The 27,977-nt window shown below is 36.4% G+C and overlaps 1 protein-coding gene across 1 annotated transcript; it reads left to right on the forward strand.

The window, feature by feature from the left end:
- The first annotated feature begins 63 nt into the window (after positions 1-63).
- Positions 64-27,977, forward strand: LOC306888076 (switch-associated protein 70-like). Its single transcript, XM_079446205.1, has 12 exons — positions 64-228; positions 848-988; positions 4,825-4,998; positions 5,764-5,991; positions 9,616-9,762; positions 9,928-10,036; positions 10,897-11,078; positions 13,658-13,765; positions 14,262-14,428; positions 26,186-26,384; positions 26,541-26,637; positions 27,047-27,977. Exons 1-12 carry the CDS (start codon positions 70-72, stop codon positions 27,163-27,165), a joined length of 1,830 nt encoding a protein of 609 aa, XP_079302331.1. The 5' UTR covers positions 64-69; the 3' UTR covers positions 27,166-27,977.

Consider the following 27,977-nt stretch of genomic DNA (forward strand, 5'->3'; position numbering starts at 1 on the left):
AGTGGTGCTCGAGCCGCGAGTTCTGTAGTTCTGGTTCTAAGGTCATGTGACCGCTCTATTGTAAACCTCATGAGAAAACAGTTCACATCAAGTGCGACGCCAGTCAGTAGCTCAGAGACACTACCTCTGAAAATGGGACTAAGGGACGAGCTCCTCAAGGCAATATGGCATGCGTTCACAGCCCTGGATGTGGATAAAAGTGGGAAAGTGTCTAAGTCACAGCTGAAGGTTTGTTTTTGCCATCGACTTTTAAGTTTGGGTACTGGAGTGTAAACGCTGTTTCAATGGCCCAGTGGAGGAAATTCGTAGAGTTTAAGGACGTGTGAATCATAGTAGCTGTACTGAATGTAAATGTAAGAATGTTTCAAGTGACTTTTTTTCTTTAGCATTTCAAACTAGTTTCGAAACTTCAAAACTGCTTCTGGTGCCTTATTGTAGTGTGTTATGGATGAGGTGTTAGATAATATAATATAACGGCAGCCTGAATAACTGCACACCTTTAGTTATTTTCTAATCCTTCCCAAAACGTTGAATTTCTTTAAAATGTGTATTTAAATAGAGTTTTCGTTTGCAAATTAAACTAATTATATCAATATTTTGTCTAACTTCTTAAGTTATAAAGATAAGAATATATAAGGAATAGCTGTGTATAATGTAATATTTGCATGCAGGCTCTTAAAAATATATAATGAATACACACAAAATTATTGAGTGCTTTGATGAATTATGCTAAAAATTAAACCTTAAAAGTCTTTAAGCACTGATTTAGATGATTATTAAATTTTAATTGACATTAAGGAATTATTATTGGATATGTTTTGGTATTGAACTCATTGGTGTCTTTCAGGTGCTTTCCCATAACCTGTGCACAGTGATGAAGATCCCTCATGATCCTGTAGCTCTAGAGGAACACTTTAGAGATGACGATGAAGGTCCTGTTTCCAATCAGGGATATATGCCTTACCTGAACAGGTTCATTTTGGACAAGGTGAGCACATTTGTCATTGTAAATAGGACTTTTCAGATGTCAGGGTTATGAGGATTGTGGGTCCTTTGCACTTTTTCATAAATGCTAATTCTTTTATGGATGTTCATTTTATCATGTGAAAGTTTGTCATTCTCATGGTAGACAAACCCCAATTTGACTAAAACAACTGGTGCATTTACTGTAGATCTATTGAAAGTAAATGTTAGATAACATAATGAAAAGCTTCTGGGCATGAGAATTTGCTTCTTTTTGCAAGATAAATGATGTTGAAAGTAACATGGAAGAATTGCTTTCTTTGCAATTTCAAATTTTCTTGTGCAAAAAGGAAACAGAAGGAGGGAAGAGATTTCACAATGCACCACAAAACAGTTAGCTCTGGTGTATAGGAAAAAATATTTTGTTGCTGAAAGGTATTATAGGCAATGTTGAATTTTAGTGCTTAAAATTCCTACAGTGGCAAGGCAAATTATACCGTTTGCCTATTTTATGTTTGTCTGAGGTCTCGTGAATCGTGATTAACTCACTTTGCGGATTTACATCACTAGCCACGTATTGTCAGCTTTCTGTGGTCACATTTGTATAGTTGTGAGTGACCAAACACACACACACACACACACTCCACCCTGCTGCAGAGAGACCCGCCTTTCCCCTTTCTCTGCCTTCCACTTTGACTCTGAGCCAAGCAATTTAACTTGTGGTCAGTGGGAGAAAACAAGTTACAGTGCTTAACTTGGTTTTACACTGATACATTCACACACATGCTAGCCATTCGCTTCTGTCTGAGACGGTACACTAACAGCTTAGTCACACATCTTACTTCTCGTTTTAAGATGATGTATGATTGTGATTTTTTGGGTAAATTATGCCCCACTTCTTTCTCACCCTTTCAGCTCTTGCATTGTCTGTAAAGTGCTCTGATGTTAAATGAGGAACAAAAGACGTAGACACACTCCACAAACACAAGACCAAAATAGAGCGATGCTATCAAAATGGGCTAGTGCTTTGTGACCCACTTCTTTTAATACATTGCGTGGTTATACTCCAGTATGACATGCTGTGACCACAGTATGATCAGGTTGAAAACGTGTTCGTTTCTCAGCTATGTTTTACTTGAGACGATGGTTAGATGATGGTAATAAAATGTCTAAATGACAAGAAACATACACTGTCTTTGAGGTCAGTAAGATATATTTATTAATATTTATTAAAGTTATTTTGTTCAAATAATGATGCATTAATTTACATAATTGTTACAAAAACATTCTATTTCAGATAAATCCTTTTTTTGCTTATTTATCGACGAATCCTGAAAAATTGTATCAAGGTATCTATAAAAATATTTAACAACTGTTGTAAAATATTTTTTGAAAAGCAAATCAGCATATTATATATTGACTTCTGAAGGTTCATTTAACATTAAAGAGTGGAGAAATGATGCTGAGCTTTGCCATCATTGGAATAAATGACATTTTAAAATATATTAAAATAGACAGCAGTCGTTTTAAATTGTAAAAATATATTTATGATCAAATAAATGCAGCCTTGACGGGCATAAGAGACTTTTTTTCAAAGACATTAAAAGTTTGAACATTAGTGTACATTATTTAATATTTGTCAAAGTGACACAGTTATCTAGAATGCTTGATTCTTATTGGTCAATCGCAGCGTTTTACGGTTAAATAGGTTTTAATAATCACCACTAATGTGAATAATTGACCATTGTCCCAAGCAATTCATTTCCTGAATGTGCTAGTTTACTCAGCGCTGCCTTTCTCCTTGCATAATAAAATATTAAAATACTTTAAACTCAAATCAGCATTTCAAGTCCATTTATTTATTTTCCAAGTATCTGTGTAAAGTAGGATAATGGACAGGCGACTTCATTCCTTTCTTCTTTATATTAAATAGTTGACTTCATGTGATTTCTAGCTCACAATATTCAGTGACATTTGATTGTACAAGTAGGTCCTCTATAGCTAGAAAATCTGATTTCATTGACTGGCTGTCAGAGTCCATGAAGTCTTGCTCATCCCAAACACTTCCTACCGTAAAACTTAAGACTTTCTCACCCTCAAGACCCCTCACAGTCAGAGAAACCATAAAGCAGTTATTCACAGGCGTGATAAAGTCTATTTATGAATGTGATGGAGCCCGAGCTCCACTGAATACAAATGAACAGCTTCATCTGGAGAAGAACAGAGGCTCCACTGGCCACTCAGGTCTCCACAAGGCCCCTATTGTGAGCCTCCCGGAGAAAGCTGGGGCGCGATGGGAGGTGGGTGTGCGAGTGAGGGATGAAATCTGGCACATATACTTGTAAAAAGGAGCTGCCATTTCAAAACAAACAGACTTACACCACTGCAACCAAGACAGCGCTTGAGTTGGTGGATTACAGTGACTGTTTCATGAGAGTTGTCTGGTCTCTTTTGTTGCAAACTTTGCTCCACCAAACGGAGGACTATAAATAGTGTTGGGCTATGATAGTTCATTCGAGCAGTTCTAAAAGTTCTGGTTTTAAAGTACGAGTTCATAGCAGTGAATTAATTAGAACTCCGTTTAAGCTGTCTTAAGTTTAGTTTAGTTTATTTTCTTATATAGCACATTTCTACTGCCTTCAGAGCAGCCCAAAGTGCTGTACAATGCATTCCAGAAAAACCAAACACATACAATGACAAACATACATTACATCTCTCCTAAATCAGATTCAAACGCCATAAAATAAAAATGCTTCTTCAAAGCCGTTTTAAAAGCGAACACAGAGGGGGTAGCACGAATGGCTAGAGGTAGATTATTCCATAGCTGAGGACCGGCAATCGAAAAGGCCCCATCCCCTTTTCACTCAAGTCGGGACCGCGGTACCTGGAGTAATTGCTTGTCAGCAGATCTCAAGTTCTTAACAGGTTTATACAAGGTAACAAGATCTGACAAATACAAAGGTGCGAGACCATTTTAAAAATGTTTAAATGGTCTCGCACCTTTGTATTTGTCAGATTAAAATCGATCCGATATCTAACAGGTAGCTAATGCAAGGATGCTAAAATTGGAGTTATTCTATCCCTTTCCCCTACCAGTCAATAGTCTGGCAGCAGCATTTTGAACAAGCTGTAATCGATTTAATAATGACTGAGAAATTCCTAAATACACAGCATTACAATAATCCAATCTAGATGATATAAAAGCATGTATGATTGATTTTCATTTGCAGCCACAGATGAAATCTGCACATTTTAAGTGCTTATTTCTGTATAAAATATGTGGAATTCTGTTGAATTGATTGAAATGTGATTTTTTTTTTCATTGGAGATGAAAGGATAAATTACACAAAACATCTGAAAACCCAACCCAAATTCATATTAAATAATGACTGTAATATGTGTTAGAGTAGACTAGCTTCCATTAGCTTTTGACTTATTGTGTCCAACACAAATTTAGTACTTTATCATTTGAATTTTGCCATTTGAAGACATAATTAAGTTTGGGTTAAGCTTGCTTTGCTAAAATGTTTTGCAGTTTTCTCAACAGAATGTTCAGCACTAGTCAGATGGGCACTGGATGCAAAACTGTGCCCAGAACTCTCCAAAAGTATCCATGGGAACTCTAGTTAAGTACTGGGGGAAAAACATGTCTTATTTGCAGTGTTGTGTGTGCCTTGAATAGGTTTCAGGCCTTCTTTGCACTTGTAAACCAGAATCAGGACATTTTGTTCATTTTGATCTGTATATCAGATTTAATTAGTGTTTCTAACACTTTTTTTTATTGTTGTTTGGCACCTCCCTGTTGTTTTTGCATTTCTCAGTTCCATAAGGTCTCATCAGGACATTTTTTTTTTTCTGCAGGTCCAGGATAACTTTGACCGAATAGATTTTAACAGGATGTGCTGGACTCTGTGTGCCAGAAAAAACCTCAACAGAAACCATCTGCTTGTCTCAGATGATGATGCATTTAAGATTTGGTGCATTTTTAACTTCCTCTCTGAGGATAGATATCCACTGGTCATGGTCTCAGAGGAGGTGAGGATAACTATATTTTTGCAACAATTTCTGCAACAAAATTTTACAAAAAGGAGCAAGAATGCTTAACATTTGCAAAGTGATGTAAAGGTAGATGCAGAGATTTGTTTTTGTGATTTTCTGTGACTTTTCCAGTAGTTTGTGATTACTAGATATAATTATGTAATTGGACACAAATAGCAGTTCCGTTCTGACAAAATATTTTACAGCCTAACAACAACAATTGGTATTCAACAAAACTTTTTATTCATTACTCATTCAAAATTCCTCTATATTTCCATATATTTTTGGAAGCCCTGTAAAAAAAAGAGAACAGCCTTTTTCAGACTTCTTTTCATGATTAATAGTGTAGTTCCCATTTCTAATCTCCCATGATATTTTTATGTATATAAGATTTTTTTTATTCTTTGGTACTTCTGTTTTAAAAACTTCTGTTTAGTTCTTCCATTCTGGTTATGATTGTGAACAGTCTTTTAAAAAGGAAGTTGTCAGCTTGCTGTTATTCTATGTGACTATGATATCTTTTTGCTTAATAAAGAGGGAACTGTATCAGGATTATTATACTTACTCTTAGTGCAATCAAAGCAGTCCTTCAGTCATTATGTGTTTTTCTGAATGTGCTGTCAATGTTGTTGCACAATAATAACTAGCATCTAAAAACAAACATGCATTTGTTTTATGGCCACGGAAATACATGCAGTTTTCACGTATTTAAATGTATTATAAATTATTGATATAATTATATGTTCATGCTCTCACCCCCAGATAGAGTACTTTCTTCGTAAGCTAACAGAAGCCATGGGTGGCAGTTGGATTGAGGAAAAGTTTGAAGAATACAAGCTCCAGCTGAGCAGCAAGCACCAGTGTCTGAATGTGTGGGAGCTGATTGAGTTGGTGGGTATGGGTCACTTCAGTAAGGGCATGGACCGCCAGACCCTCTCCATGGGCATTAATGAAGTGTTCCAGGAACTTATTCTGGATATGCTCAAACAGGTAAGAGGAGTACGGCTCCAGTATAATAGAAACTGTATATAGTCCACGCATACATACAGGGTCCAAAATGTACTTTTTTGCCATGTCTTCCAGTGGCAGTGAATTGAGAAAATCTTCTGGCCATAAATACTTCTAATCACCCATCAAACTATGTTGTACTTATAAAAATGTAATTACTAGGCTGTTTTTTCTAGCATATGTTTGACAAAAAATATTGTTGCAACTCTCTCGTGATGAGCCAGTGTTCATCTCCAAAGGGAACTTGTCACAAATGCTTTTTTCCTCGTATTATCATTTTGATGCCGTAAAAGAATATTCCGCATGACAGTACATTTTTCCTCTCATTCACTGTAAAACCGAACAATGAAACGAATTATATGAAATTAGTTAATTTCACTCAAATATTAATGAAAGTTCATTGGACTTAATTGAAATAAGATCTGTAAACTCAAAATGTTTGTGGTGAAGAGTAGAGCCTGTGGTTAGGTTGAGGATGGACAGCAAAACTTAAAGACTATATATAATGCATGTTGTTTGACTATTTTCATGCAAGTGTTGTGAGTCTTTTAGATAACTACATTAGCGTGTGCCAGTGTGCTTCTGAATGAATGTGTTGTTTATGGAAGGAAGTTGTATATAATTATCTTTGTGATGAGTTGGGTGGGATCATGGAAATGAGGCTTGGCTTGGCTCCCATTGCCCCACTTATCAAAATTTGTAAGCTCCACTAACTTAAAAAAAAATTTAGTTTGTTTAACTGAAATGTTTTGAGGCAATAATTTTCCTCAAATGTTTTGAGTATTCTTAACTAATCAGGTTTTACAGTGTGGCATTTGGCAAGTGTTAATTTTGAAGCCTACATACATATGTACATTTTATTATTATATTATAGACAGTTGTGTTCATAAATTCACATACCCTTTGCAAAAACAAGTTTGATTGTATATAAACACTTTATATAGGCCTAGTGAAATACAATTTAATATATTTATTATTTTCATGTATTTTAAAATGTAATTAAGTCCTGTGATGACATCATTCCAGTCTTCAGTGTCACATAATCCTTCAGAAATCATTCTAATATTCTGATTTGGTGCCCAATAAATATTTCTTATTATTATCAATGTTGGAAATAGTTGTGTATATAATAGTGCTGCTTAATATTTTTGTGGAAACCAGGCTTCGTTTTATGAATAGAAAGTTCAAAAGAACAACATTTATTTTAAATCTTTTGTAACATAAATATATTTACTTTTATCTGTTACTTTTGATCAATTTCCTGAGTAAAAGTATTCATGTTTTTAAAACAATTGTTACTGACCCCAAACTTTTGAATGGTAGTGTGTATCAGATAGTTAAGCATATACGTACAGGTCCTTCTCAAAAAATTAGCATATTGTGATAAAGTTCATTATTTTCTGTAATGTACTGATAAACATTAGACTTTCATATATTTTAGATTCATTACAACACAACTGAAGTAGTTCAAGCCTTTTATTGTTTTAATATTGATGATTTTGGCATACAGCTCATGAAAACCCAAAATTCCTATCTCAAAAAATTAGCATATCATGAAAAGGTTCTCTAAACGAGCTATTAACCTAATCATCTGAATCAACTAATTAACTCTAAACACCTGCAAAAGATTCCTGAGGCTTTTAAAAACTCCCAGCCTGGTTCATTACTCAAAACCGCAATCATGGGTAAGACTGCCGACCTGACTGCTGTCCAGAAGGCCATCATTGACACCCTCAAGCAAGAGGGTAAGACACAGAAAGAAATTTTTGAATGACTAGGCTGTTCCCAGAGTGCTGCATCAAGGCACCTCAGTGGGAAGTCTGTGGGAAGGAAAAAGTGTGGCAGAAAACGCAGCACAACGAGAAGAGGTGACCGGACCCTGAGGAAGATTGTGGAGAAGGACCGATTCCAGACCTTGGGGGACCTGCGGAAGCAGTGGACTGAGTCTGGAGTAGAAACATCCAGAGCCACCGTGTACAGGCGTGTGCAGGAAATGGGCTACAGGTGCCGCATTCCCCAGGTCAAGCCACTTTTGAACCAGAAACAGCGGCAGAAGCGCCTGACCTGGGCTACAGAGAAGCAGCACTGGACTGTTGCTCAGTGGTCCAAAGTACTTTTTTCGGATGAAAGCAAATTTTGCATGTCATTCGGAAATCAAGGTGCCAGAGTCTGGAGGAAGACTGGGGAGAGGGAAATGCCAAAATGCCTGAAGTCCAGTGTCAAGTACCCACAGTCAGTGATGCTGGTGTTGGCCCACTGTGTTTTATCAAGGGCAGGGTCAATGCAGCTAGCTATCAGGAGATTTTGGAGCACTTCATGCTTCCATCTGCTGAAAAGCTTTATGGAGATGAAGATTTCATTTTTCAGCACGACCTGGCACCTGCTCACAGTGCCAAAACCACTGGTAAATGGTTTACTGACCATGGTATTACTGTGCTCAATTGGCCTGCCAACTCTCCTGACCTGAACCCCATAGAGAATCTGTGGGATATTGTGAAGAGAAAGTTGAGACGCAAGACCCAACACTCTGGATGAGCTTAAGGCCGCTATCGAAGCATCCTGGGCCTCCATAACACCTCAGCAGTGCCACAGGCTGATTGCCTCCATGCCACGCCGCATTGAAGCAGTCATTTCTGCAAAAGGATTCCCGACCAAGTATTGAGTGCATAAATGAACATAATGGCCATTCTTTTATTGGTCGGATGAAATATGCTAATTTTTTGAGATAGGAATTTTGGGTTTTCATGAGCTGTATGCCAAAATCATCAATATTAAAACAATAAAAGGCTTGAACTACTTCAGTTGTGTTGTAATGAATCTAAAATATATGAAAGTCTAATGTTTATCAGTACATTACAGAAAATAATGAACTTTATCACAATATGCTAATTTTTTGAGAAGGACCTGTATAAGTATGTGAACATATGAGCAGAATTGTATATTCTTTTCAGCACATTCATTGAGCAGGTTTTTTTTATTTTTTATGAACGAGGTGAATCTGGATCGACATAATCACTGTGTTTAATTGTGCTGGTTGTTGTCAAACCTGTTACATTTCCATTTCCTCATGTTTAAGAAAGTAGGTCATACCTGAAATGTTCATGTCTTAACCAGAATGTAGCCTGTGCAATATGCATCTGCTAATAACAACCTTTATTAGACTGACTTGACTGCAGCCTCGATATGACCTGTGTTTTGAAGTCTGTATGTTTTGGAGATTTGAGAGCTCTGTGAACAAAGCACACTGGCATCAGTGTTGTTTTCTGCTTTGACTATGAATGAGAGAGCGAGATTGGTGCCAAGGCCAGCTGTGGAGCCACAGTCAGGGTCAGATACAGATTAACTAAGTCATAGGAAACTGGTGCTTAAACAGGATGCAATATTTGTATGGTGTGAAATGCACATTTAGCCTTAACAAGGCCTAAGGAAAACATAATATGTGAGTCAGCATGCAGGATCCAGACTTTTAGCACTTATAGCTGTGATACAGAATTACTCAGAGATCATTTGAGGAGCAGGACTCACTGTTGTTTCCACTTGTTGGCTCCACCAGCAGGAAACTGTCAACTGAACTGCAATGTGACTTGTTTCTTTGACCTGTTACAGGGTTACATGATGAAAAAGGGCCACAAAAGGAAGAACTGGACTGAACGGTGGTTCCTGTTGAAGCCCAACTTAATATCATACTATGCCAGTGAAGATCTTACAGAGAAGAAAGGAGACATACTACTAGATGGAAACTGTTGTGTTGAGGTAAGGGCTCAAAGAACAATTTTACGAATAATTAATGATTTATTCAAAATATTATTTAAGCTTGGCTTTTACTGTAACTAAATGTGTCATTTCTATGGTGACATCATTCTCATGGATACATTTCCTTTTCCTCTTATTGTGATGACCTCACGCATTCCTCTGCAGTCCTTACCTGATAAGGAGGGGAAGAAGTGCCTTTTCTACATCAAGTGTTCAGACAAAAGCTTTGAAATCAGTGCCTCCGATAAAAAGAAAAAACAAGAGTGGATTCAAGGTGAGATCTGAATCATCCCGATGATTCATTCTATTGTGGCTTTCACAGAAAAAAAGAGAGACTACCAGTCAAATGTTTGGTCACACTGAAATTACATTGAGTTCTATTTTATGATTTCAAACATTTTTATTTATATATTAATGTTTAAATTGCTTAAAATTATTAAAAACTATGGCAGCTCATGAATTTCTTTATAAAATAAAATGATTTAAAATGTTAATGAATGGATTGGGCTGGATAATAAAGGAAAAACAGCAAACAAGTTTCCAGCACACATTCAGAGTTTTAGCATAGCAGCTTTAAGGAAACTCACATATAACACATTTTTTAATAATTTGCAAACTTCCATTTGTCATTTCATAATTTTGATCTAAATACAATAGATAAATAATAATAAAGTTGTAATTAAAAGTGTGGCATAGGAAAACGATGAAAATGCACAATCAGTATGATACAATAGAATTGAACTGAAAAAAAAAAAAAAAAAGCTAGAACTAAGATTCAGTCTGCGTCTGACAATAAAACATATTCCCCGACATATTGCTTGAAAGGGCCCCAAGCTTTATTAAACTGGTTAGATGAGCCTCTTATGGAATGTTTGAACTTTAGAAAAAAAGAGGACACCACAAATCCATTGTGTTGGTGTTGGAGTGATGACATCAATTCTACATTCATTTTGACTGTGGTTCAAAAATTGTGAAACTATTAAGAAACATTTGTCAAAATTTGTAAGTCTTTTATCCATAATTTAATTCAAATGAACCATTTTTTTAACCAGTGTTTAGTACTGTATATATACTGCATGTATTGCATTATGTTCATATTAAAGTATATAACTTCTGTCCTTTATCCTCACTCAGCTATTCAGACTTGTATCACACTCCTGAAGGTGGGACGTCCAGCTCCACACCACGAGGCACGGCAGAAGCGGCGAGAGTTACGACAGAAACAACAGGCCGAGCAGGAAGAACTGGAGCTGAGGATGAGAGAGCTGCAGACGGCCAATGAGAACAAACAGAGAGAGCTGGAGGCCATGAGGAAGGTCTGTAATGTTCAATAATATCTGCAAAGCTTCCAGTCTCCCTGTGTTTCTAGCAACTCACACAAACATGTCTCTCCCAGCACCTTTACTAGAAACTGAATGGTTTGTCACATTGTTCCTTCTACGTTTTAATATACAGAATATGGCTGTTATTTGGTCATAAGAAACAATCCATTCGAGATGTCACCATGTCAGGAAATACAGATTGCTGGATTTGTAGAAAGATTTATTCATGCATGTGGAAATGGCAACACAGCATCTTGCGATTAAAAATAAAAGATAAAGTGCTGTTGGTCTTGGAACAAAACTACAAACGTACCCCCTGCAGGCAGTTTAACGAGTGAAACAGGAACTGTTGCCACACTGACCATTCAAGAAACAGTGTTTCCCCAGGAACACATGGTGGCTCCTTGTAATCTCTCTGCTATTCATGATTTCTGATTTCACTGAAACTCTCATCTTTGATTTCAAGTACCACCTTCTCTATTCAAGCCCTCTACAGAAACCTGTCAGCAGAAGTTGTTTCATCCTAAACGGCCTGTAGTGAAGCTGGAATTAGATTAGCTCAAGTGTGTGGTTTCACACCCTATATCGAGATTGAGCATGTATGTATGAGAGTTGGGGGCTGGGTGAGGAATTGTGGTTTTGCATTTAACCCTTCTTAACTTTCTTTCATCTAATCTCTCGTTATTCTGATTATCTTTTCCGGTTGAGTGTTTTAATATCGTTAAATCAGAGTTTATCCAGGCTTATCCCCAATGAGTTTTGTCATTGGCAAGTGGATTTAAATCAGTAAGATAAGCATGACTGTGTTACAGATTCAGCACATTGGTTAATCTACAAAATCTTGTGAGATTTTAAGGGTCAGCACTCAAATGTTGAGTAGAGTGCAGGAAAAGGATTTGTCTGTCATTTCTCTTCGTTTATAGACTTTACAAAATACTAAATTAAATGTTTGGCATAAATATATAATCCAGTAATTAAGACTGGATTCTTTGACTAACTATATGCAACAACAACCAAAATAAACAATTTGAAAACATTCAAAAATATAATGTACTGAATACATTTTTAATTATAAAAAAAATATAGATATATATATTTATATATAGATATATATATATAAAAAAAAAAAATATATATATATATATACACACACAAAAAACATTAAACATGTTTAATCACTTAAATGTGTTTTATATATATAAAAAAACATTTAAACATATCTAGTCGAATAATCAGGTATTAATTATTGTTTTACTTTAGGTCTATAAATTCAGACAAATCAAAAACATTTAAACACATTTAAACAGTGTTTATATATTTATTAATATACCTGCATTTATAGACTTTAATACTACGCTACAGTTTGATGTACAAATATAAATCAGTAATTAAGACTTGATTCTTTAACTAGATATCGGTTTATAGCAATATGCAAAAACTACAATAAACGTTAAAAGTATTCAAATTAAACAAAAATATGCTTGATTGATTTTGTTTTTCATTGTCTTATATTTAAAAACATTTAAAAATATATAAAATGATAAAATACATTGAATTTCGTGAATAATGTGAATTTCTGTACAAAATGAAATTTAATTGGATGAATTGTACTGAATAGTTCAGGAAAAGCAACAAAAATGTATTTGAAAACCATTAAAAGCATAAAATATTGGCATAAAAATATTAAACAATAATTAAATTTGAATCTTTGACCATTTAAAAGAGTATGCCATATAAACCACAAATAAACTGCAAAGTCTAACAGCTGACAGCTGATTACAGTAAATTACACAAAACACAATATTCTCTGATAGAAAACCCGTCTGACACAGTACATATAGTGTTAACTGGGCACAATCATTTGATTTACGTTGATGACAAGTTCTCATTGTCTGATCTAATTGTGTCTGAACTGTTGTCTGCATGGAGAACAGTCCAGCATTGATGTGTCAGAGCCTCTCCCCCGTACTCTAATACATAGCAGGACAATAGGTGCCTGGGGAGAGAGCTAGAGAGGGCCGTTCCAAACCCTGAAGAGTTCATACTAAAACAATACCTGCCCTGTCACTCAGCACGGCCACCTGGGATCTCACACTGACCTGCCATCTGACCACAACCATACAGAAAGTGATTGAGGGATGAGATTGTGGTCAGCTGGGTTAACGGAGGATACTGTTGTTGCTCATTTGCATTTAACTAAAAGATTAAAGATTCTCATTAAAACCTGTTGTGTTAAAAGGAAAAAATTTATCTCATATAGACAAAGTGTGATTTTATTTAATTTTTTTATTTAATTTTTTTGTGCACTGTGTAAAAGGTTTACGGGTGTGACAGATGTGTCAGGTTGAGTAGTTTTTTGTGTTTTCTGAAAGGTCCCTGCTGTGTTGAAGTTTGCATGCAAAGTTTTATTGGCTGTAATCTTGGTTTGAACACTTGCATTCTGGGTAGTGGTATTATGATCCAATGGGGAAAATTAGCTTGTTTCCTCCTTTTATAGCCAACATTTTCAATCCAGTGCAACATGATGTGTGTCTGATTACTTTACAAATGAAGAAAGTCTTTGTGTTGCACAGAAACTGGAGGAGGCCGCAGCCAATGCAGCAGAAGAAGAAAACAGACGTCTGCAGACTCAGAGCGAGCTACAGGATCTTTACCGGGTGGAAATGGAGAAAGAGAAAATGGTAGTTGCTTGCTCCTTAAACTTGGTTGGTGACTCTTTGGCTAGCATATTGTTAACATGGCTTGCAGAACTGACTCTTCTATGCCCTTTGATGTCATGTACCTAGAGAGGTTATTCTGACCAGTGAGGTGCTGGTTTACTTCAGCTCCACAGGTCCATATTTGGAATATTACAGGAAGTATGCTCCAGCATAAGTTCTGCTTTCTACAGTTATAACTGGAAACGTGGAAGCACGTAAAACTAAGCTGTCTGCTCTGATATTTTTTTAAAGGGATAGTTGCTTGAAAATTAAATTCGTCATAATTAATCCTTCTAATGTTGTTCCAGACCCAACTTTACTCTCTTTTGTGGAACATAAAGATATTTAGATTTATTTTTTAAGTCAATTGGGTCCAATATTCTTTTGAAAGCTGAAACATTCTTTTAAATATCTTCTTTTGTGTTCTGGAGAATAAAGAAAGTCAAAAAAATATTAGATAATTGTATGTGTGTTTTAGGTGCGGCAGCAAATGGAGGAACAGGTGGCTCAAAAGTCCAGTGAGTTAGAGCAGTACCTGCAGCGCGTACGAGAGCTAGAGAACATGTACCACCGTTTAGAAGATGCACTGGAGGAAGAAAGACAGGCCAGACAAGATGAGGAAATTGTCAGAAAACTACAGGCCAGGTAAATATATTTAAATCATGACAACTCTCTGAATGGTTTTAGCATGTTAATGGATATGACAATGTTAATGCATTTGGTGTTGGCTCACTAGATCTTCTATGCATGCTGCTGCTGCCAGTAGATACAGACACGCTGCTGTGAGCATGAAAGATGTGCAGTTGCTGCTGCATGGATTCATAAATTCTGTAGAAGATCTAGACAGGTGGAGCTGGGGGAGGTGGAGGGTCTCCGAGGACTCTGCAGGACTGCTAATAGCAAACACTGAACCAGAATATATTAGCATAAGATGGAATTTTTAAAAAGCTATAAAAAAGGCAGTGATCAGAAATACTAATATTTATTGTGTGTGTGTGTGTATAACAGCGCGCACACACACACAATATATATATTTATACAGCAGTTCTTCCTGGTCCTCGAATCTGATTGGCTTAGAGCGTTTTCCGGGAGCGCGATATTCTAGTGATTACGGAACTCCAACCGTTTCACTGTTTGTATCACAGCGCTTGCAGTATTTCTCACAGTGTGTGTCATGGCTGCCTTTGTACTTTTGCCAAACAACTTTTATGATGGCTGTTGTTGTTTATTTATTATTATTGTTATTCATTAAATAATATTTTATATAAATAATAGTATTATTTAACTATAGTATTTAGTAGGGCTGCACGATATATAGTTTCAGCATCGATATCGCGATGTGCGCATCCGTGATAGTCACATCGCAGGATGTAAGATGTTTAGTAGGCCTATACTGATCGTTATATTTACAGGTACATCTCAAAAAATTAGAGTATCATGAAAAAGGTCAATATTTTTTGTCACTCATTTCAGAAAGAGAAACCCATATATTATACAGATTCATTACACAGAGTGAAATATTTCAAGCCTTTATTTCTTGAAATTTTGATGATTATGGCTTACAGATAATGAAAACCCAAAATTCAGTGTCTCGGAAAATTTGAATATTACATAAGATCAATAAAAAAAGGATATTTTAAACAGAATTGTCAGGCTTCTGAAAAGTATGTTAATTTCTATGCACTCAATACTTGGTTGGGCCTCCTTTTGCATGAATTACTGCATCAATGCGGCGTGGCATGGAGGCAATCAGCCTGTGGCACTGCTCAGGTGTAATGGAACCCCAGGTTGCTTTGATAGCGGCCTTCAGGTCATCTGCATTGTTGGGTCTGGTGTCTCTCATCTTCCTCTTGACAATACCCCATAGATTCTCTATGGGGTTCAGGTCAGGCGAGTTTGCTGGCCAATCAAGCACAGTAACACCATGGTCATTGAACCAGCTTTTGGTACCTTTGGCAGTGTGGGCAGGTGCCAAGTCCTGCTGGAAAATGAAATCAGCATCTCCATAAAGCTTGTCAGCAGAAGGAAGTATGAAGTGCTCTAAAATTTCCTGGTAGTTGGCTGCGTTGACTGTGGACTTCAGAAAACACAGTGGACCAACACCAGCAGATGACATGGCAGCCCAAATCATCACTGACTGTGGAAACTTCACACTGGACTTCAAGCAACATGGATTCTGTGCCTCTCCACTCTTCCTCCAGACTCTGGGACCTTGATTTCCAAATGAAATGCAAAATTTACTTTCATCTGAAAAGAGGACTTTGGGCCACTGAGCAACAGTCCAGTTCTTTTTCTCCACAGCCCAGGTAAGATGCTTCTGACGTTGGTTCAGAAGTGGCTTGGTAGCCCTTTTCCTGTAGACATCTGAGCGTGGTGACTCTTGATGCACTGACTCCAGCTTCAGTCCACTCCTTGTGAAGCTCTCCTAAGTGTTTGAATCAGCTTTGCTTGACAGTATTCTCAAGCTTGCGGTCATCCCTGTTGCTTTTGCACCTTTTCCTACCCAAATTCTTCCTTCCAGTCAACTTTGCATTTAATATGCTTTGATACAGCACTCTGTAAACAGACACACCTTTCAGTAATGACCCTCTGTGATTTCAACATTCGTCTTCTGGATCATTGCCAAGTCAGCAGTCTTCCCCATTATTGTGGTTTCAAAGACCAAGAGATACCCGGAATTTATACTGTAGGGATGATCATTCATTGAAACTCAAATGTAAATATTCTAATATTTTGAGATACCGATTTTTGACTTTCATTAGCTGTAAGCTCTAATCATCAAAATTAAAACAAAAAAACTATAGAAATGTTTTACTTTACATGTAATGAATCTAAAATATATGAAAGTTTCACTTCTTGAAATAAGACAAGAAAAAATGAACTTTTTCACCATATTTAAATTTTTTGAGATGTACCTGTATACTGATTGTTTTCTTTGCTCGCACACAGACACTGCATCTACACCAGACACGACAGCTGTACAGAGATATCCATTTTTAAATAAATTTAGTAGCAGAACTACTGCAAGTGATTTTCAGTGCTGGAAATCCATTTATCCTTTGCTGAAACTTCCGTGTCAAGTTGCTTAGCCACAAGAGCGCAAGTTCCCGAGCGCTTTGGAAAGAAGGAGAAAGCGACACGGCTGGCGTTTTCCACGCATTTTTAGCCGCGACATGTGAACGGCCCCAAAGTCTGTCTACACTAGGTATGGCTCGATACCATAATTTTGGCCTCGGTACGATACCAGAATGTAATACCTCGGTATCGATACCATAGGTGACAAATAACCAGCCTCAAAAGATAAGTGAATTGAAAACAATTATATTACAATAATAATAAAAAAACAGATTTATATCTTAATACCTTTGTATCAAACTGTAACAAAAAACCTACCGGGAAGATCGATTACATTTTGACTGAGTTTGAAGAAAAAAAAAATACAACTGAAGTAACGCAATTAATTCAACAAATGTTGCTTTATTGTAAAGTGTTATTCTAACAGTCAAAATAATATTCAAAATCACGTTATTATTTTTCTCTCTCAGATTTTTTTCAGATTTCAGACAAAGAAAAAGCATTAAATAAATCTCGCTCTCTTGGCTGCTTCATATTAGCGATCGGCAGCGCGTCGGAAACATTCCCTTCATATTATTGATACGAAAATGAATGTAGCAAAACTCTTGCTTAATTCAAATTCATTAATATTTCACTGTATAAAATACACGTGCATATATTACGTGACCAAAACTTAACTGGTTCTACTGTATCACATCTTATGTATGTGCGTTGATCAGTTTTAAATAAAAGTTAAAATTAAATCTGAATTTTTGAATAATGCACTCACCTGTCGATCTCTTAATTTTCTGAAAAGATCAGAATGAGCAAGCGACAAGTGCTTAAAAAGGTTTGATGTGTTGTCTCTGTGGAAACACATGATTTATAGCAGGGGTGTCCAAACTACAGCCCGCTTCGCTAAAGCCACACAACAAATACAAAATAAAAAGTAATATATAAAAAACATATACCCTACAAAACTGGCACAATTGTAAATAAGTTACTTGTTTTAAAAATGAAAGTGTTCATTTGTTTTAAAAATGCTTAAAATGCTCTGTAGACTTAATAAAATTCAAAGCTTCATTTGTCATAAACATTATGCGACCCCTCACTTAATGTGGAAAACCTGATGTGGCCCTTGAGTCAAAAAGTTTGCCCACCCCTGATTTATAGCAACGCTTGCATACAGGTGCAGTAAGGTCAGTTCATTCACCTTTGTCATCTGTTTTGTATGCAAAGTAATGCCATATTTCACTTCTACGGTTCTCTTTATTTATTAATTTTGGGTGCGTTGATAGTTTCATCTGTTTGATTCATCGCGTTGTTCTGTTCTCACATTTACCGGCTGCCCAGCAATTTGGGAAGCACTTTGCAACTGCAGCATATGAAATACCGAATTGAGCAAAATTATGATATCATACCATTTGAAATATAATATATACTGTTATTTTTCCAGTACCGGTATACCGCACATCCCTAGTCTACCCTAGATTCCGCATCAGATGTAGACACGGTAAGAGCCACGCAGATGCACGTGAACACTGAATTTTGGTCTAATTGTGCCTGAAATGACACATGCGCGCGGAATTATGTAAAAATGCAAGTATCCTTGTCTCTGCAAGTATCCTTGTAAACACAGTTGCTTATGGCTTAGGTGGAGGTGAACAACTGAGAACGAAAATGGATGTGTAACAGTAGCTCACAGTAGTATTCACAGTAGTTTGCAGTATGCTGATTTACTAATATTTAGTATAGCAAAATGGTGCGTTCGTGATGGTGATTAGTTACAGTGTTCCACCATTAGATGGCGACAAGAGACTGTTTTTATGAGTGAGTCAGCAGTAAATACTTTCATATTGAAAGAGACTGAAACAGGGTTGTAAACAAGAAAGTTATTTTTACTTTCAACAACAGCTTGTAAGATGCACCCAACAGTTCTAAAGTGACGTTTTCGAATTAGTAACGGAAGCTTGTGCTCAGCTGTTAAACTGAGATTTGAATCCGTGGTGGAAGACAGTAGTTCCCCACAAAATATATACTGTATATGTATATATAATATATATACACTCACCTAAAGGATTATTAGGAACACCATACTAATACTGTGTTTGACCCCCTTTCGCCTTCAGAACTGCCTTAATTCTACGTGGCATTGATTCAACAAGGTGCTGAAAGCATTCTTTAGAAATGTTGGCCCATATTGATAGGATAGCATCTTGCAGTTGATGGAGATTTGTGGGATGCACATCCAGGGCACGAAGCTCCCGTTCCACCACATCCCAAAGATGCTCTATTGGGTTGAGATCTGGTGACTGTGGGGGCCATTTTAGTACAGTGAACTCATTGTCATGTTCAAGAAACCAATTTGAAATGATTAGAGCTTTGTGACATGGTGCATTATCCTGCTGGAAGTAGCCATCAGAGGATGGGTACGTGGTGGTCATAAAGGGATGGACATGGTCAGAAACAATGCTCAGGTAGGCCGTGGCATTTAAACGATGCCCAATTGGCACTAAGGGGCCTAAAGTGTGCCAAGAAAACATCCCCCACACCATTACACCACCACCACCAGCCTGCACAGTGGTAACAAGGCATGATGGATCCATGTTCTCATTCTGTTTACGCCAAATTCTGACTCTACCATCTGAATGTCTCAACAGAAATCGAGACTCATCAGACCAGGCAACATTTTTCCAGTCTTCAACCGTCCAATTTTGGTGAGCTCGTGCAAATTGTAGCCTCTTTTTCCTATTTGTAGTGGAGATGAGTGGTACCCGGTGGGGTCTTCTGCTGTTGTAGCCCATCCGCCTCAAGGTTGTGCGTGTTGTGGCTTCACAAATGCTTTGCTGCATACCTCGGTTGTAACGAGTGGTTATTTCAGTCAAAGTTGCTCTTCTATCAGCTTGAATCAGTCGGCGCATTCTCCTCTAACCTCTAGCATCAACAAGGCATTTTCGCCCACAGGACTGCCGCATACTGGATGTTTTTCCCTTTTCACACCATTCTTTGTAAACCCTAGAAATGGTTGTGCGTGAAAATCCCAGTAACTGAGCAGATTGTGAAATACTCAGACTGGCCCGTCTGGCACCAACAACCATGCCACGCTCAAAATTGCTTAAATCACCTTTCTTTCCCATTCTGACATTCAGTTCGGAGTTCAGGAGATTGTCTTGACCAGGACCACACCCCTAAATGCATTGAAGCAACTGCCATGTGATTGGTTGATTAGATGATTGCATTAATGAGAAATTGAACAGGTGTTCCTAATAATCCTTTAGGTGAGTGTATATGTAAGTGAGATATATACAGTCATGGCCAAAAATATTGGCACCTTTGGTAAATATGATCAAAGGCGGCTGTGAAAATTAATCTGCATTGTTAATCCTTTTGTATCTATAATTTATATAAAAATTCACAAAAATCTAACATTTCATTGGATAATAAGAATTTAAAATGGGGGGAAATAACATTATGAAATAAATGTTTTTCTCAAATACACATTGGACACAATTATTGGCACCCCTAGAATTCTTATGACTAAAATATCTCTGAAGTATATTCCCATTCATATTTACAATTTTGAGCACTCCACAGGGTGATTATGAACATGAAATTATCCAGCCATGGCTTCCTGTTTCACAGAAATATAAATGGAAAAACAAAGCCCAAATTCCCTTAATCATCCATCACAATGAGAAAAAACAAATTATATATTTCTGATGTGCAGCAAAAGATAATTGAGCTTCACAAATTAGTGAAGTGGCTTTAAAAAAAGAGCTAGAGCAGTGAAAATTCCCATTTCCACCATCAGGGCAATAATTAAGAATTTCCAATCAACATAAAATGTTACGAAACTGTCTGGAAGAGGACTTGTGTCTATATCGTCCTAATGCACGATGAGAAGTAGAGTTTGAGTGGCTAAAGACTCTCCAAGGACCACAGCTGTTGAGTAGTTGAGTCTCGGGGTCAGAAAACCTTAAAACAAAGTTGTCAAACAGCACCTACATCACCACATATTGTTTGGGAGGGTTTCAAGAAAAATTCTCCTAGCTCATCCAAAAACAAACTCCAGCATATTCCGTTATCAGACTCGACTGGAACTTCAAATGGGACTGGCTTCTATGGTCAGATTAAACAAAAAAATTAGCGTTTTAGCAGCAAACACTCAAGATGGGTTTGGTGAACACGGATAAAAGTACCCCATGTGTACAATGAAATACACTGCTGTATTTTTTTAAATTGTGGGCCTATATTTCTGCTGGAGGTCCTGGACATCTTGTTTAGACACATGGCATCATGGATTTTATCAAATACCAACAGATAAAAAAATCAATAAGTGACTGACTCTGTCAGAAATCTTATAATTGGCCATGTTTGGATCTTCCAACCGTACAATAATCCAAACACAAACCTCAAAAACAACACAAAAATGGGTCACTGAGCACAAACCCAAGCTTCTGCTATGGCCATTCCAGTCCTCTGACCTGAACCGAGTTGAAAATGAGTGAGGTGAACTGAAGAGAAGGAGCGCTAACATTGAGCTGGGAATCTATCGCTATGCTATTAGCAGTCCTGCAGAGTTCTCGGAAACCCTCCACCTCTCCTAGCTCCACCTGTCTAGATCTTCTACAGAATTTATGTATTCATGCAGCAGCAAATGCACATCTTTCATGCTCACAGCAGCGTGTCTGTATCTACTGGCAATGTAAGCGATATGTATATGTGTGTGTGTGTGTGTAAGCGACACAAGCATACGGAAAACAAATGTAGCCTAAAAAATAAAATCTTCCAAATGTTCAAAAATTGTTTCCAGTTTTTTTTCCTGATGTGTGTTATTTAAAATTTTATAAACATTTGTGGGCCATTCCCCCGAATGGGTGCCATTTGCTTCCAAAACTCTTCAAAAAAAACTTTTTTAAAGCCTGAATCTGTTAATACACATATTTAACTATTTAAAGTCTGTATTGGTCCATCTCCGGTAACTTTATTTATTTTTATTACACAATTTTAAAGTGGAAGATGGATGCATTTTTCTCAGTCCTGTTACCAAAACTCTAATGTCTTTTAAAAAGCATGTTTAAAAATGTCAACAAATTCCTTCATTTGCCCCTCAGGCAGGTATTTATTTTAAAGAAATTGTTGGTTTCAAGGCCAAAAAAGGCCATTATTTTTTATCATAAATCACTATTTATCTATACGGTGTGTTTTTACACAAACATAAGTACACAAACCCATTTTTTCATTTTTAAAGGCAACTCAAACCTCAAGCTTATAATTTTTCTATGATGCAATTTATTAAACAATGGGATAAATTATGAACCAAACTTAATTAAAAAAATAGTGGTTCGTTTAACTTTTATTTTTTAAAGAAAAAACTATTTAGTAACAGGAAGGAGTATCCATTATATTAGTATACAGGTTTGACTACACATGTGAGGTATTAATAACCGCACCGATATAGTGAAAGTGTTGAACATTGACTAGTGAGCTGACCTCACTGCTAAAAAAAAAAAAAAAAAAGGCCAAATCATGTTTCTATTTAAATATAGTGGTCTGCAGAGGTTTTTGTTAGGGTTACGTTTAGGGGCAGAGGACTGGTTAGAAGATAAGATATAAATAAATAACAAAAATATAATAAACATTAAATAGGACAGAAATTTCAAGTACATTTTCTGTCATACTTGCAGGAATGTAATATAAAACCACAATGCAGAAACAACCATAGGTTTTCTCTGGGCAAAAGCATTGTCTCAGTGTGGATAGAAGGCCTAAACTTTGAGAAAAAGATGGATTTTCAAATTTATCTAGATTAATATCGATGTAGCCTAATATTTACATTAATAAATCTGATGACACTACTCACTCCTGTTAATTTTACTCAGTTACTATATATAAGTATAGGAGATATGCAGTGTTGGGGAGTAGTTAACTACAATTAGCGACGCTACTAACTTAACTACATTTTTCAGTAGCTTGGCAGTAGCTCAGTTGCTTTTTAAACAGTGTAGCTTTTCCAGTAGCTAACTACTTTTTGCAGCAAGTAGCGGTGTAGCGCGAGCAAAAGCTACATTGCGTTTTGTCAAGCCTGCGCGAATCAGCGCGATGCAAGGATATTCTTCTTGTTAGATTACAAACTCATTTTTTGCTAACGGTTCACTGACGTACAGAAGTGGGTTGACACACCCATATTATCCATGATGGAGCAAGACGTGGCGGCAGATTTGGAGGATGGAGAAACAACTAACGTTAATTACCCATGGCCTTATTTGTCCAAGTTCATGTCTCTCAAAGAAACGACAAGTAAAGGTTACACTTTTTGTAACAGTCTGAGATATTTGAGTGTTGTGTGTAATAAAACAATACTCTTTGAAATCATAATTGTATTGCATTGTTTTAAACACTAAATATTTTACTTAAACCATTCCTCAGACACTTATTCGGTTATTTATAATATACGTTGTTCAAAAAAATCAAAAGTAGTTTCAATGTAGCTAGCTACTTTTTGATAGTAACTTGTAGTGTAGCTAACTACTTTTCCAAAAGGGTAGCTTGACTGTAGTTTAACTACTTTAACTTACGAGTAGCTTGTCAAACTACAGTTTCAGAGTAGCTTCCCCAACACTGGAAATATGAGTATATGAGTAACAGGACTGAAAGTAACAGGACTGAGATTTTAGGATAAAATTAGCAAATAAATATAATCTAGCCACATGGAGTACATGCTAATATTATGAGAATACTCAGCAAATTATAGTGATTCACCAAAGATTAATATTTTTAAAATAAACAAGTAACATCTAAGAAATAATTTAGGTAACAGGACAGAATATTTATAATGACACTCCCAGCCACCGTTACAATATCATCAAATATACAGAACAGAAAATAAGACCACATGCTTTCGGTCATTTCATTGCCTTCAGAAGATCCAGATGTTGCAATATTATGTTGAAAATGTGTCTTGTGGAATTTTCCCAGTTTTTTAGAACGGGAATGTGTTAGGGTAACAGGACTGAGTGAAAACCTGAGGGACTAAAATGTGTATTTTATCCAAAGTATTATGAATTTATTTGGAAATAAATGTATTTAAAACACAGATGGGATATGGAGGTACACAAAAATGCAAAATAAAAATGATTTCTGAAGGATTTTAAACATATTTCATGTTAAAATGTAGCATTAGACACTGGGGACATGTACAAATGCTATATTGTCAGTGTTTAAGGTAATGTTTAATCTTTTTTTTATTGTATATTTTAAATGTGCAGTTAGATTAATGCGCTGGACACTTTGCTTAATAATAAAATGTATTTTGCATGTTTGTACCTATAATGTTGTGGGGACAGAAATGACACCCATTTGCTGGATGGCACTTTAATAAAGTGTTTTTTTTTTTTTTTTTTTATTTACCACTTAGGCAGGTTGACAATAACGTATATCTTCAACAAAAATTTAAGATGTTTTCAGTGGACTTTCAAAATTTGCTTTGCTTGAGTAAGCTGTAAAGCTCTGACCCGGATAACTCGTTAAATCCATGAAATGAAAGATGGAAAACGAAAATTTGGTGTCCCATGCATTTAATGGCTGTTACACGACAACGCACTCCTCTCATACATGAGAGATGAACTCTTTCTTGGCGTTAAATAAAGTAAAGACAAAATAATAACAAGAAGGCAGAGCGAACTTATCATCCATGGTGGTTCTCATTACACAGTCACGTAGTCCGTATGTCACCATATGCACGTTATAAGTGAAGTAATCAGTCTCTTAAAGGGCACACCGCTCAATAATGTGATGTATGCAAATACATAGTTTTGGCCATTACAAAGCATGAAAATATACAGTTACAATGTTTTTTTTCATTTGATTTAGTCAAATTATTTTTGCATATTTTTCTGAAATCTGCCACATACCAGCAAACGACTGAGAACGTGCAACAATCCTGACGAGTCATAGCACCAAAGCTGCTGTGAATCCGCTCGCCCGGAAGCTTCCGTAACTGACGTAGATTTACAGAAAATTACCTTTTTTGTCAAATAAATAAATTTTACGCACTTCTTCCCAACACTTAAGCTTTAAGTTACATCTCAAATGACAAGGGATCAAATTATAATCATGTTTATATTAATTAGTCTGTGAAATCATCATTCTCTCAGATGGCCTGGGTATGCAGAGCATTTGCAGCTTATGTGGATGGAACCCCACTGAGATATATATCTATGTCTGATCACTGCCTTTTTGATAACTTTTGAAAAATTACTTTATGCTAATATTCTGCCATTAAATGCACGTGAATTATTAAACTGAATGTGTTAACAAGGTCATGCTGTCTGTAATACAATGATCATGACCCAGTCTGTTTCTTGCAAGCCTGTTTGTTCAGTTCCTCACCGTAGTGTATGTGAGAATAAGGTTTAAGATGAAGTCTAATCTGGCCAGCAGTGGCAAAGCAACATATTATTATACTATAGACACAGTTACGGCACAACAAAACTTTCAGAGTAAGGTCACATGACACCTGGAACGAGGCAACCGACAAAAGGCTGTCCATTTCCTTGTAAGGTGGGAAGTTTGAGTAGCGGCACCGATACGAGGATGTCTGAGATGTCTGTTCAAGTCTGCAGTTCCTGTTCCCTGTCTCATCCCACGAAACCCAACTCTCTTCCTGTACTTGTGCTGACCCATCACCAGCTCATCACTTTACCCAAACTCCCACAAAATGGCACAATCAACTCTATTACCAGCATGTGAATTCTATTGGCTTGCAAATGTCATTCAGCCACTGTTTAAGAAAATGTATTAAGTATATATATATATATATATATATATATATATACACACACACACACACACACACACACACACATTTTTATGTAAATATATTTGTTTTATACAGTCTATTTTAGGTCACCTGTGAATTTATACAAGGTAAAACATATCTTAAATTTATTTCACATTGCATTTGTAACTGGCAGTGCTTGCCAGAGTTGTGAGCCATTTAGAATGGTTTTTAACTTGTCATGACCAAATCTGAATGTTAGCTTGACAAAGCCTTGTTTAAAAGTTTTTAAAAAGTTTAGAAAGGCTTGAAGTTTGATTATTAAAATAATTAAAAATTTTACAATATAACTGTTTTTATTACATATTTGATCAAAGTGACAATTTTTTTGAGGCACCTATTGTAACACAAGAGATTGCGACATATAGGATTTCCCATTTTCTCCAACTTTTCTGTCTGTCTCTCTACTGCCTGTCTAATAGAGATCTAAAAAGCTTGTAAAATATCATGTGTAATATCATTTGACAATGCTTTTTAAATGTGAGCATGTGCATCTGTGTCTGCTGCAGGCTGCTGGAGGAGGAGGTATCCAAGCGTGCAGAGCTGGAGCAGATACACCTGTATCAACAGCAGACCATTTCCCAGACACAGGCGGAGAAACAGGAGCTGGAACTAGAACGGCTGGCGAAGGAGAGCGCTTTGCAGTCTGCCATGCAGCAGCTGCAGCAGCTGGAGGATGACAGACAGGGTGCACTGGAGCAATACGAGGTAAGAGCTAGAATAACATAGTTGGAGGCTAGTTATGCTAAAGTTGTGATCTTTGTTGCTCTGTGTAGATTGCCATCTGGTGGCTGAATAGAGTAATGCACGCAGTCTTATATATTGCTACCTCTGATGGTGAGATTAGATGTGTTATGTGAACAGGAGGTGATGAAGAAACTAGCAGATGCTGCTAATAAAACAAAGAGCTGGAAGGACAAGGTGACTCAGCATGAAGGACTCATACGGCTCATTCAGCCAGGTGACTTACTCTTCTCTACTCTTTAATTATTTTTAAGAATGCAAAGATTTTTTTTTTTAATTTCAGCGCTTTTATTTAACATTTATTTACCAGCATCTAATCATTTCACAAATGACTGCCATTTATAGGTTAAGCCTTATTTACTTCATAATAAAATATAATAAAAATGAAACAATGCATCTCTATGAACCCATTTACACCAAATCTAAAAAATTATTCTGCTATGGTCCATCATTTTGTTAAATACAAAAAAATAACAAAACAAATTATTATTATTATTGTTGTATAATAAAAATAGATGTATTATTCTTGTGCTCATAATTGTCTAATTTTGTGATTGTGGATATAAGTGTCTACTGAACGAATTAATATCCATACCTTATTCGTCTTGCATGTTTTGTCTTTTCAGGTCCCAAGTACCCTCAGAAAATCACAAACTGGGGACCTGCAGCTTTCACAGAGGCAGAACTGAGCCTGAGAGAGAAAGACTGGCAGGAAAAGAAAAACAGGCCTCCTACACCCCAGTAGTGTGTCCAGTCTGTAGATCTGCTGTCCTGTTAATACACGTTACTGTAGATAGTCACTAGTGAAGTATATATATCTATATACTGCCTCTGTGGGGTTAGCCTCGGACCACACTAAAATTGTACGCCACTTGACTTTAAACAGTAAAGTTGAGCCTGGCCTCATCTGAAGAATTGTCTCACCATTCCAATCTCTACTGTAACATTCCAGTGTCATTTTGTCCTTTGAAGTGATTTTATACATTTTTTGTATGATGTTCTACATCTTGTGAATGTATTCATTTTGGTGCATTGCCACCAAAGTAATGGCAGATTTTTCTTCCTTATAATTCATTAGTTTAAAAAAAGATATTTTTAAGTAAAAAAAAAAAAAGAATAACCTAACCAAGTAATGTTATTGTTAAAAAAGTGTAATTATGCATGCATTGCATTGTCATCTCTAATTTAGTTTTTAAAAAGTATCAAAAATGTCAATTTTACAAATTTAAAAAGTAATAAAGCATGCAAAATGGACTAATAAAACATTTTGTAATTAATACTTGTGATAGAACAATTGACATAGCTGGAACATATATAGCAGTTGTTCACATAATGTAAAGGCAATCTCATTCAAGGAGACATGACTGCAGTATTAACTCATTTATGCGCTCAATTTATTAACACAATTGTGTTTTTATTGCAATTTATCTGTGATTTTGGGATTATTCAGTTATGTACAATACCGTACCAAACTGTTTTTTGCCTTAAACTAATGTCCAGATTTAAGCCTGAGACTGTATTGTTTGTCATTCAATAAAGGCATTATTTAATAGTTGT

Source organism: Barbus barbus, assembly GCF_936440315.1.
Source record: "Barbus barbus genome assembly, chromosome: 22".
In the NCBI taxonomy this organism is placed as follows: domain Eukaryota; kingdom Metazoa; phylum Chordata; class Actinopteri; order Cypriniformes; family Cyprinidae; genus Barbus; species Barbus barbus.

Excerpts from the sequence above, each read along its gene's own strand:
- LOC306888076 (XM_079446205.1), top strand. The coding sequence starts at position 70 with ATGAGAAAACAGTTCACATCAAGTGCGACGCCAGTCAGTAGCTCAGAG. Across the intron at positions 4,999-5,763 it reads TGGTCATGGTCTCAGAGGAG|ATAGAGTACTTTCTTCGTAA; the intron begins GTGAGGATAACT and ends TCTCACCCCCAG. Across the intron at positions 5,992-9,615 it reads TTCTGGATATGCTCAAACAG|GGTTACATGATGAAAAAGGG; the intron begins GTAAGAGGAGTA and ends GACCTGTTACAG.